General features: G+C 38.9%; 2 protein-coding genes across 2 annotated transcripts in view; both read left to right on the top strand.

Annotated features, from left to right (window-relative positions):
• The window catches only part of POLA2 (DNA polymerase alpha 2, accessory subunit), a 40,499-nt gene extending 37,349 nt beyond the window's left edge, over positions 1-3,150 (top strand). The window contains exon 18 of the mRNA XM_075187745.1: positions 2,588-3,150. Within this exon, the coding sequence (XP_075043846.1) occupies positions 2,588-2,737 (150 nt within the window). The 3' untranslated portion in view covers positions 2,738-3,150. The remainder of the gene's footprint in view (positions 1-2,587) is intronic.
• A 100-nt stretch (positions 3,151-3,250) lies between these two features.
• On the top strand, positions 3,251-10,556 carry CDC42EP2 (CDC42 effector protein 2). The gene is made up of 3 exons (XM_075187746.1): positions 3,251-3,462; positions 9,212-9,321; positions 9,458-10,556. The coding sequence occupies exon 3, from the start codon at positions 9,533-9,535 to the stop codon at positions 10,076-10,078; it is 546 nt and encodes a 181-aa protein (XP_075043847.1). The 5' UTR covers positions 3,251-3,462; positions 9,212-9,321; positions 9,458-9,532; the 3' UTR covers positions 10,079-10,556.
• Positions 10,557-12,481: the final 1,925 nt, after the last annotated feature.

The raw sequence follows: 12,481 nt of genomic DNA, 5'->3' as shown, positions 1-12,481 counted from the left end.
TCTGCATAATTGATGAATTATGATAACTGTTATATTAAAAACAGCTGTCAACCAATCTCTTTCCTTTTCCAAGAAACGATACATTAGTAAGGGATTAGTATTACATTTTCCTGTTTAGGTCTGAGAACCCTTCTTTACTGCAATACATATCTTCTACTGGCTGGAAAAAAGGCATTTTTTAATTTCTTTATTTACTTGAAAAGTGATGGGAAATAAACACCTTCAAGCCTTCCAAGTGTCCCTGTGATGTCAATAATTCCTATTGACTTGGTATGCTGCTCGTGAATATTTGTTCAGCTCAAAAATGGCTGCCTCCACTGTGTGCAGACAATAGGTTGCTCTGTAATTTAGTCTGGCCCCACCTGTTTGTGTATCCTGTTACAGGTGTGAGGAAACTATAAGCTGGTATGTATTCCCTCTCCGTGCTTTCTAGACAACCCAGATTTGTGTTTCTATTTTTGTAGGCTCAAAATGCTAAAGACAAACCTTTTTGTATACGGTCACAGTTTTTGGGCTGCTAGAACAATAGAGCACTGGCACTTGGGGTTCTAGCTAAAGAAAAAGAAAAATAGGCTATGTACCACTGTTCCAGACCACCTACCTGTAGCGGTTATAGCAAACAAACTCTTTGGGCTAGATTTACTAAGCTGCGGGTTTGAAAAAGTGGGGATGTTGCCTATAGCAACCAATCAGATTCTAGCTTTCATTTATTTAGTGCATTTCACAAAATGACAGCTAAAATCTGATTGGTTGCTATGGGCAACATCGCCACTTTTTCAAACCCGCAGCTTAGTAAATCTAGCACTTTGACTTCATTAGCAGAAAACAAAATTACTACAGTGAATTAAACTGCTGAGTGCAATAGAAAGAAAATCATTAGTGCATAAACTGTCTGCCTACTTTCGTAATGTACATTTGGCTATTTAATGTGCCTTTATCAGAAACTATAAGCGTGTAGCTTTAAACCTTTAAGTAGCTACAGGTACTGGGGAAGAAAATGGTACCGCCAATATAAAGTAACTCACTCAATAAGGCTTTGAACCATCCTATGCAACCAGTGCAGCCTATATTCTCCATGGTATTGTCTACTGATATCTGGAATTGTTTCAGAGGGATGCAACACCATTCTTCCACAAAAAAGTCGCTCAACTAATAACTGAGCAGTATTGGATAACACTTTCTCATAACACTTTCTCAGGTGTCATTCCAGAATATCCCATAAATGCTTGTTGGGTTTAGAATAATTATCCATGACCTATGGATAATATCTCTGGGTGGGGGCATGGTTATCTTTGCAGACACCCTCTTGTCAGGTAAGAAATGCTCTAACGTGGGGTGAAGATGATCACTTAGTATAGTATAAGCATTGACCATGCCCTCTTAAAGAATGACAAGAAAATATTTCCTTCCCATTAGGGAAACCACCAGGACTCTTAATAGTTAGAGACAAGCTACTATAATTATAGGCAACCAGGGCAGTCCAGGATTTATATACATTACCCTGACCATGCCAGGATGTTTGCTTAGTTAATACATGAGCCATGTCTGCTTGGAAGCCTCTGCTTTCAGTGTGCATGGTGTCCCGCATTTACTCAGGTATTTCCATTTTAATTGTCCACTACCTGTGTGTTGAATAGGGAGCTGACTGAGAAAGTCACAATGAATAGCTAAACATACACTTGACAGGCAATTGATTATACAATAGCATTGTATTCAGTTTATCAGAATCCTACTAGTATAACTCTTGAGATTAGCTTGTGTATGTGATTTGATTGATTGGGAGATAATATTCCTCATCCTGGGGGCTGCATAGCGTCTGAGATGGAATACATAGGGGCAGATTCAACGCGGCCACGTTAGTCTAGAATTAACGCCACATTAGACTATTACCTTTAATACGGTAATCTTAACCCAGATTTTTACTTGCGGCCCCGAGAGGTGCGAGCAAAAATCGGCGTTAAAATTACCGTGCTAATGGTAATACTGCACACTTTTATCATACTAACAGTAATAGTGCGCAGGCTGCATTATTTCTAGAATAACACGGATGAATTAAATTGGCCCCATAGAGTAATTCTTTAGGAACTCTTGTAAAGCACCCCCCTTCCTCTTTTTATTAAACAGCACATTACAATGCCCAGTGGCATTATTTTAAGTGCTTGTGAACTGGGGAAACAGGTAAATATTGTATTTTGTATTAATATTGTATTTGCTTGAAAATGGAGGTAAAATCATATCTGCCACATGATGTTTGTCACTGCTGCTACTGTTAGTTGTCCTAGACTTCTGAAACAAGCACAAAAAAAAGCTGTGTACATATGATAAATACTTTTGCTTTTTATTGCTTTAATATAAGGTTGCATTATTTAGATGATAGACAATTTCCGTTTCTCTCACTATCAACGGGATTGTGCACATACAGTGACATCCAGTTTGCTTGTTTTTTTTGGAAATTCACTTAACTTTTATGTACCTTGTTTGTAGACAGTGCCTATTTTCATGTGTTTGGTTTTTTTTTATCATTAGGATGTTGTTATACTATATATTGTTTCCTAACTTACAAAATGCTTGTTACCATTTTCCATAGGACATCTTGGGCTGTGTCTGCATTAATCCTGGCCGTCTAACAAAGGGAATGGTAGGAGGAACATATGCTCGCTTTTTGGTCAAGAAGGAAAACACAGACACAGAGGAAAGGAAGTCTCCATGCATATCTGCTCAAGTAGTCAAAATTTAACAATAAAAAATGGGTATCTGCAGGCAGAGAATGCTTTGGAGAGTCACAATCTTATGTGTGGTATTTAAATAGCATGAAGTGGACAGTGCTGGACAGATTCATATAATAATAATAATAATAATTGGAATATAGTCAGAGGAGAAGCTGTAAAGTGCTCCAGGTGCTCTGTCAATCCCCCATCCTTCCCATACTAGTGAGGTGACACTCTGAACTGGGGAATATGTGTTCCTGGTGTGGTTCTCTCACTAGGTCATCAATGTACTATGGTGTAGTACTCTATACAAGGGGAGCAGGGGATGGGCTGCTCTCTGTGCGTTATAAACAACTAGTAATATGTCATGTAAATGTACTGAGACCGGGTCTTTGTTTATATTGTGTTTTATAAATAAAGCATCAACGAAAAAAAACTTGTCTGATTGGTTGGCACAGTCGCCGTCTTCTCTTATTACACCGCCCACGATTGTGTGAGCGCACTGATTGGCTGGCTGCTCTGCGTTGTGTTAGGAGGCTGTGGTCATGTCACTCCCCGCTCAGTCGCGGCTGTGCGCTGGCCGCGGGAGGAAGCTCTGCTGTGTCTCCTATTTCACGTCTTCTCTACAACCTGATGCGGGTTACTTAGCGACTGAACCGGAAGCACTGGCCACTCCCAACCACGTCCACATCTTCCTGGAGCAAAATCTGGACCGAGCACTTCACTGTCTCCCCACCACTAGTGTGCGTCATAGGTCAGTGTACGTCTAAATAACTACTTACACCACGTTATATATATATATATATATATATATATATATATATATATATATATATATATATTCTTACTTACTTTTTTATCGGATGTAAAACTCCAGTAAATTAATAGTGTACTACAGATCAAATTAATATTTAAACTGTATTAAGTTATTAGATGCCTGGTGTACTGGCTGTGTACCCAATCACTACATGACCAGGGTCACATTAGTTCCCCCTATAATACTGCATTTTTTGTCATATTCATTATATCCGATTCTGTGCCTACAGTCTGTAAGGTATTGGCTAACAGATTGTACAAGGTCATTCCACACCCTGAGCTGTTTCAATATACAATTAATCTTGTCACGTGTTACTCTAAATACTGTTTAAAAGTTTGAGAGGTGTGGCACCATGTATTGTTAAAGAGAAAACCTTTTAATAATACGTCTTTATGTAGCCCACAGTGCTGTATAATTGTGTTTTAATGAAGTATATGTATGTATAGATATTGAACGTAGCATGCTTCAAGGAGTGTCTGTATTTATATAGAATGTGTCTAAGCAATGCTCTGTTTTCAGTAAACTTTCTGACAGTCTATGAGCTTTTTTTATTGCCTCTCAAATCGCAGTGAAAGTGACTAATTAATTACTGGTTTAATTGGTCTCATAACCACACCTTTAGTGTATTTCATCAGCTCTGTATTAGTTGTCAATTACAATAGCCCATAACACAGTGTGTATGTCCTAAAAAATCAAAAGATGGAGTATTCCAACCTAGTTCATAAGCTTCTAGGAGCATTTCTCTTCAATGGTTTATAACATTTTATTGAGGATACAGTCATATTACTAAAGCAAACAATGCAAGACAAAGCTTTTACTTGGTCAGAGTGCCCATGCTGACCTGTCCCCTGCCAAACATGGCTGGAATGGGCGGAACTGGACCATGGAGCAATGGAAGGAGGTGACTTGATCAGTCATGTTTTCTTTAACATCCTGGGGACAGCCAGGTGCATCCTTTTACCTGGGAAAGAGATGGCACAGAGATGCAATATGGGAAGAAGGCAGGCCAGCGGAGGTCGTGTTATGCTCTGTGCAATGTTCTGCTGGCAAACCTTGGGTCCTGGCATTCATGTGGATGTTACTTTGACACTTACCACCTACCTAAACATTGTTGCAGACCAAGTACACCCCTTCATGTCAAAGGTATTTCCTGATGGCAGTGGCCTCTTAAAGCAGGATAATGCACCCTGCTAAACTGTAAACATTGTTCAGGAATGGTTTGAGGAACATGACATGGTTCAAGGTGTTGCCTTAGCCTCCAAAATTCCCCAGATTTTAATCCGATCGAGCATCTGTGGGATGTGTTGGAAAAAGATGTCTGAGCTATGGATGCCCCACCTCACAACTTAAAGGTTTTACTGCCAACATCTTTGTGCCAGATACCCCATGACACCTTCTGTGGTTGGTAGGATTCTATGGCAATTCATATGCATCCTCACAACTGGGGAGTTGAGGCATTGCATCACTCGAACACTGATCCAGTATGTTGTACTGAGGAAGTAGTCACTGTTGGACATGCTGATGTCCGCAGCTGGCTGCCAGGTGCATGAAAAAGTAACTTTTAATTTGACTCCCTCCCCACCTCTTTAACCTCAATTTTGTAGATGGATGCCCATATGGTTTGCTCAGTTCAGCAAGTACTTCTGGCCATTAGGTCAGGGGCTAGCTATCATTTCTAACCATACATTGGATCCGCCAGTATTTACTTAAGTACCAAAACACTGCAGAGTTGGAACAAATGGGCGGTATACTAGAGGTGGGCGCTCATCAAAGTAGTATTGTGGACAAAGGATGGTTTAAAAAGTATATAACGTGGGTAATCCCACATGTGAAACTAGGAAAATGTCTCTTGGCTAATGGTAGACTTGATCAGCATGGTTGTCTCACACATGCTTATCTCTCTAGTGTGAGTATTTTGTCTCTGTATTCTGCATTGTACCTAGTCGGCTATAATATGAGACTAAATACTAGACCACCAATTTATTTAAAGTGTTTTTGTAATACAGATGTTATCATAGATTTGTAAGACGGCACAGTGCTCTGCAGCGCTGTACAGTAGGGAAAACAGGACATGCATAAAACAAGGACATACAAGGCAGACAAAATAAATGCAGACCTGAAAACAAAACGTATGGAGGACCCTGTTCATTAGAGAGCTTACATTCTAAGTGGAAGAGGGCACAGCTGAAACAAGAGGAGCGAGTGTGGCTTAAAGTAGAGATTTGGATAGCTGCGAAAGGTGTCTTAGTTTGAATAGTATCAAGGATAAAGTAAGCTCTGAAAAAAGAGAAGGGCTTTTAGAGAATGTCTAAAGATTTCAAGGCCTGTTGGAAAGCCTAATTGGGCGTGGCAGGGAATTTGAATTAACCTTAATAGTGCAGCTGGGGTAAAAGCTTAGTTACTATGCAAAGCTTATTAATAAACACAGTTGTCTGGGGGGAAAAAAAATGGAAAGCTAAACTGTCCTTAACACTGTACATCTGGGTGTATCTAGCAAATTGACAACATCAGGCCTATTTAAGGTGTTATTGGTTGTGGCTGACAAGCAACGCTTTGCTAGATAGAAGCCTCTACCTTTTGAGGTGAGTGCATCTGGTTGTATCTGCATTTTCATGGTGTTTGAAGCATATAGGTCAGTGTAGGACCTGCATACAATGAGGTACCCTTGAGGCTGAGGTGCAGGCATAAATATTTTGATTAAGCTATGAACAAATAACTCATGTTTTCTTTTATTAGATACACGCAGATATGTAGTGTTTAGTACAAGTGCTGATAACAATTGTCTTTTTGTTTAACTATAAAACGCTGCCTCTTTCACTCTCTCCTAAATGCCTCAGGCATTGAATAAATGAGCTGCTGTTATGGCCAGAAATTCATGTGACAATAATCCCTTGCCATCAGTTGAATCAATGTGGTTAAAGTTGGTAGTATGATGTCACAGGATGTTTCTCAGGAGCGCACTGAGCATGCTCCTGCCAGTAGATGGGCTGTTCACACTCTCTTATACCCGTACTTATTCTTTGCTGCCCTAAATATGGCTAACTTCATGTAAAAATGTAAACTAATTAGTTATGTCTTTAAAGATATCTGTTAAATGGCAGTGTAGTTGACAGCCTTCTTCAGAGTGGCAATATTGTTTAGATTTCTCTTAAGAATGGTATTTTCAAACTAAAACTTAGGCCCGAGGGTCAGTTCACCTTTGACTTCTTTATGAAATTCCTTGAATAACTTGGTATTGCTTCTGGAAGACCTGACCATGCATTACTTGAATGAGTCACGGTCTGACTTGGATCTCTTAAGTTAGGATGGGGTCTCTTGTTTTTTGTTTTTATGTAGAATTTCTCATTTATTAAACTGCCATCAAAATATATTATGTAGGTATAATACAGTACTTGTTTACTCAAGAGAATTCTGAAACATACTTTAAACTTGATGTATTCCAGAAAGTATTTGGGTTTTTTGTGCACTTTAGAGGTTTTTTTTGTTTTGTTTTTTGCATAAACAAAGCTAGTTTGTCATGGTTTTCACTGTTGGATAATTCGGCCTAAATTTGTTTTTCAACATTGTTAATTGAAATAGATTATAGCTATTAATATTTGTTTAACAAGAATGACATGGCAGTGTAAGAATATTTTCATGGGTTATGTATACAAAAAATGTTGATGAAAGGGTATATATTTCTTAGAACTGTTCTTGTGGAAACTATGTTTTGTACCTTTGTTTTCCCCCAGTATAGCCTTGTTTTTTCAATGTTTTGCAAACAATGAATGGCTTTGATAATCACTGAGTGATAAACAAGCACATACAAAAGCCTTTTCTACATTAGATTATCGGCTATTGTTTGAAGTGCAGTAAAGCTGTAGTCTTAAAGGTTATCTCCACCCAAAAAATGTTTATTTTCCTCCTCTTCTAGAGGAATCCTTCATGAGGGTTTAGAGACTGCTTTTGTTAGATATGGAATCTACCAGCAAAACTATGAAAGGCTTACCCATTAGAGTGGATGACTATAGAACAAAATAGCGATCCTTAGGGCAAGGCCATGGAAATTGCAGGTTTTTATGCGCTTTGCTACACAAGTGTTTTAGTTTTTTAAGCTAATTTCATTTTGTAGTGCGACCTTCTTTAATTGTGCAATGCCACAATTCTAACTGCATTGCATAAACTGCAGGTGATCTACCTTTTTATAGCGTTTACTGGGATGAGTGAGTAATGCTGGGTACACACTACAGAAAAAGTCTAACAATATGATCATGTTAGCGTTTTTTTTTCCCCAATTTCAGTGGGTGGTGGGGTGCATGCTGATTCATGTGTAATCACTACACGATTACCTTCCGTTCTGTGTTCTTGTCTGTTATAACCATGGGCTGTAACTCAAAGGAACGTAGTCTAGTCAAGGCAAAGTGACAGCTGTCAGTGGGTAGCCAGAGGTCAAGGAGGTCTTTTTAATTCATTTATTCCTGGCCTTTGGAGATATAATTTTTCTGGGGATGGTGGGAACAATTCTATTGGCTTAGTGCCTCATGTAAACCCAGGGTTACCTCCGTCCTGCAGCCGAATATCCTGGCTGAAGAAGGTGCTCATTTCCACTGGTAACGTCTCAACTTGGCTCTGTCAGCGCCTGGCGCTCTCATCAAACAAGAAATATAGCTCTTTTGTACGAGTTAATCTCCTTTCATCACCATATTTAATTACTGCAAAATTGAACACAATATAAGATATATGAAAAAAAATAGCGGCTTTGAGTGCAATAGAAGTGATAAACAATGATTGGCCTCTTCTCCATGGGAGGTGGATATAAAGAAACATAGTGTGTGGCAATGGATTAAAATAAAACGTGAAACAAAGGTTCAATAGCAAAAATACATACATTCCAGCCTTGTACATGAGCTTCAGAGATTTGTTGATGGCCCAATACAGAGTTTTCCTTCTCCATACTATAATTTGTCTTGTAATGATGCCTCTCACTTTCTCCTCTGTGTAATCGTTACAGTGCCTACCCGAGCACTTTGATTATGTTCCCATATTGCAACTAACTGAAATGCGATGGGTTGTGACCAATTCAAACTTGTTTTCTTCAGTAGTTATTGCTTTCATATTTTACAGTAGGAATGTGTTTGACAGCTCTGTGATGTTTGTTCTGCCACCCTATGGCCCATTCAGCATTGCTTTCCCTTAATAGTCTTTTTCTCGCTGCATTTTAAAACTTGTCCAGGTATAAATAAGCTATCAAATAATCAAGGTCTGAGGCATGCAGAGTACATGTTACTGATTAAATGCCATTAATCTACATCTTTTCTGGGTGCAGAACATTTCTAACCTTGGAAATGACAAATTGTTGTCAAGATGAATATCCAACTTGCTGGAATATAACATGCACAGACAGCAGCTCTAGGCTGTTCCCAGAATCCTTTGCTTTTGGCTGCCTGACAATGATCCTAACCAAATCTTTCCCTGAATCAGCAGCTTGAGTAAAACCGAAAACAGACGCTGCAGTGTTGTTGCAACTATTTGTGTGTTCATTGTATATGTCATGGGAATGGCACACAAAAAAACAAATATATAAAACATAAGTACCATTATGATGGTATATGACACCAATATATCAGTCTATGCAGTTTGGTGTAAAATTATTATTGACTTTTGTAGTACAATTCAGCCACAGTAATTTTTCTTGTAAACCTTTCAGGTGCACCTCGCTCAGCCAAGCCTTGACTTCATAGTGTGAATAGATAAATTGAAGACCAGAGCAGAAGTTTCTACATCGATCAGGTCCTGGAGTGCAAATATTTGCCTCAAGTACGTAGTAATAATCATTTATGCTTGTGGAGGCTTCCTTTGAATTTTATTTTATCGCATGATTTCTGTAGAGCTCTTTTATAAAGGATACGGTTTGGTTTAAACAGAATTGTTTGATTCTTTGTTCTCCTTGCAGCAGAAGCTTGGGATAAGATGTGAAGGGACACTTGGAAACTCAGTTCTTGAGTCCCAGGATTGAGAGACTGCAAAGATGTCTACAAAAGCCCCCATCTACCTAAAGAGAGGAACACGAAAAGGAAAGCTGAGAGATGTCTTGTCACCCGATATGATAAGTCCTCCACTTGGAGACTTCAGACACACCATTCACATTGGCAGTGGGGAAGGAGATGTTTTTGGGGACGTTTCCTTTCTACAGGGTAAATTCCACCTCCTTCCTCAGCTGCATCCTGGGTCTTCTGCTCCCTCCTCACCTGACGCTACTCCACCTCCCTCACATTCCGAACTGGCATCGCCTGTCTTGAAGAATGCAATCTCCCTTCCTGCAATAGGCGAGCCGCAAGCTCTGTCCCTTCTGCAGGCCCCTCCACCAAAACCACCCCGGCTCCACCTGGAAGAGAAGAGTAAAAGCCCGGTGAAGGAGATGGATAGACCACTGCAAGTGACTGTGGATAATGGCTACACAGCAGAAGAAAGGGAAGAACGGTTTCTTGCTCATGCTGGCTCTCTTCTCTCCCTTCATGTGGATTTGGGACCATCCATCATGGATGATGTTTTGCAAATCATGAACAAAGATTAGGCACCAGTGGTCAGTTGGAACTAGTGAGGCCAAAAATTCTCAAACTATATTTTTTATATATCTTTTTTTTTTCCCTAACACTACATTCAAGAAGTTTACTGTTAAGACGGTGAATATAAACTAAACTATGCTGCCTTACGATGGTTTTCATATTGTTTAAAGCTAAAAGTGATGTATAATGATGCTGTGAGCATCTACATGCACATATTGTGCTATAATTTGGGAACTTTACTGGAAATGGACAATCTGAATTTTATTGTGACAGTGTTTACATTTCAGCTATGCAATGATGCACCTTTTGTGTGTTGACCAAAACATCTCCAGTTTTTAAAAAGCCCCACCCTCCAGTGAAGACTCCGTGCCTTCTTGCCAGGAAACTATGAATGACTTTGACTTTCTTTTTTTTTTTTTTTTTTACCTCTTTCTGACCAAAATTTGTAATTTGTTAATGAGACCAAATACAGGAAAATATTTTCAAGTTGTGTCATGTTTTTGTGTGAGACGAGCTCTGAAAAGCCATTGGATTGGCGCATTGCAATCTTGTTGAATTTGTGAGCAACACAAGTATATACACAATCATATTGACTAGGATGGGGTAACACACTACAGTGGATGGCCAATTGCAGGCAAATCTGGTTGATTTTGAACACTCTCCCTATATCTGACCAAGTATTTCATATGTTTGTGAATGTTGGAGAAAGCAAAATAGGATTGAAGTGATTTCCATGCAAATTAAACCTTTATCAATGCAAACCCCTGCTCACTAATGCAATGACTGTGGACTGATGCAACCAGCCACCCAGCTAGGGGTGTTGACAGAGTCTGTTCTAATTTCTGCCTCTGGCAGGAGCTGAGTAACTGCTCAACCACAAGGTTTTGGGCACTGCACCCCAACATTCTACTAGCTGTTATGGCAGGACTCCAGTTGTATGGAGTTCTGCCTTTACTGTGGTTGTAAGCACGCAAGGAATGGAAGAATATCTTTGCACTGCTAGCCTTTTGTAAATGTTTATATGCTGTTGTGTTATAATATCTTGTTATCAGTCATTAGACCAGATTGTAGTTTGTAGGACATTTTCTGTTTCATACAGCTATAGTTGCCAATATTTGCGTTCAATTATCAAGTACACTTTGTCCTTGGTAGGTGCCAATAATGCATGACTTGTTAAAGGTAGAAATAGAACAGGGATCCAGTGCTTATGGAGTGCAAAATAATAGCTCTAACAGGAAAGCTAAAGAATGTGAAAGTTGTTTTTTTTTATTTTTTTTTTATCATTCCTGTAAGCAGCCCGATGCCTGGAGCAGACAGAACTGGTGCAGTGTGTTTATGTGACTGGCTCCTTTTGCTGGATGAAATATTGAATAGAACTAAATCATCTGCTGCTGAAACGAGTATGACATGTGGCCAGCCTGGGCTCGCCCTGCTTGCAGGTTAAAACTAAGGAAGATTTAAAGACTTGTTCACATTGCTTTGGGGAAAAGAAAACAAATAAAAAGGGGGAAAAACTTTTTTCAAATAGGCATAATTCCAGCAGTATATACCCTGGCTTCCTAAAAAAAAAAAACAAACAGTAAAAAGGAATTCTACAGTAAAACATATTAATACAGAGCCACTATGTTTACTGTGGCAGTTATAAATAATTTTTCTATAAGTATTGGAGGGTGGTCCCTCAATTCTGATGGTTACAGTAGATATTCGGCTCCTTTTCCTGCTTAAGACTGTCGTTGGATCCTTTTTTTTTTAATCTCATACCTGGGTGGTGAAATAATCATCCAGATTAATGCCAGATTTCACTGAGAATTGTTAGATGAGTTTCACAGCTACTAAACGGCTCCAACAAGTTCTATAACTAAAGCAGCTGTAGGGTGGGTTTTATATAGTCTCTGCCTCAATTATAGGGCAGATAGTGTTTAGGTTAGAAGTAGTGGACAAAATAATTGTCTCCATGAAAATGTTTTTTTAAGCTTACTGTAGGTGAAGGTTTTGTCACAGGATAAAGGAGCCTGTAACATAATGCATAACATACTAAGTACATTGTAATGTATAACAAACAAGTTGCAGTAAGACCTCAAATCATAAACACTGGTGCTGTAATGTGGATATAAAAATAATTTATTAAAACAGCTACATAAACATTTATGTTAATCGATATATGTTTACACCATCTCTTACAAGGATTAACAATATATAGGTGCACCTATGTTAATCATATAAAACTTAAATGGCATCCTCAGAAACCTATCTGGATGGTGTAGACTTCATCAGGCTCATAAACCTTTCTTGCCAGAAAAAAAATGTTATAGTGTAGCTCAAAAACATAACGGTTCCTTGTGAAACTCAGTGTAATAAACACTATGGAGTGATGAGGATAGGAAATCACTTCTAATCCCAAACGCCTAACT

This window comes from Mixophyes fleayi, chromosome 10 (assembly GCF_038048845.1).
Source record: "Mixophyes fleayi isolate aMixFle1 chromosome 10, aMixFle1.hap1, whole genome shotgun sequence".
Classification (NCBI taxonomy): Eukaryota; Metazoa; Chordata; class Amphibia; order Anura; family Limnodynastidae; genus Mixophyes; species Mixophyes fleayi.
The sequence above is the reverse complement of the archived record's forward strand: the minus strand, read 5'-3'. Positions and strand labels throughout refer to the sequence as shown.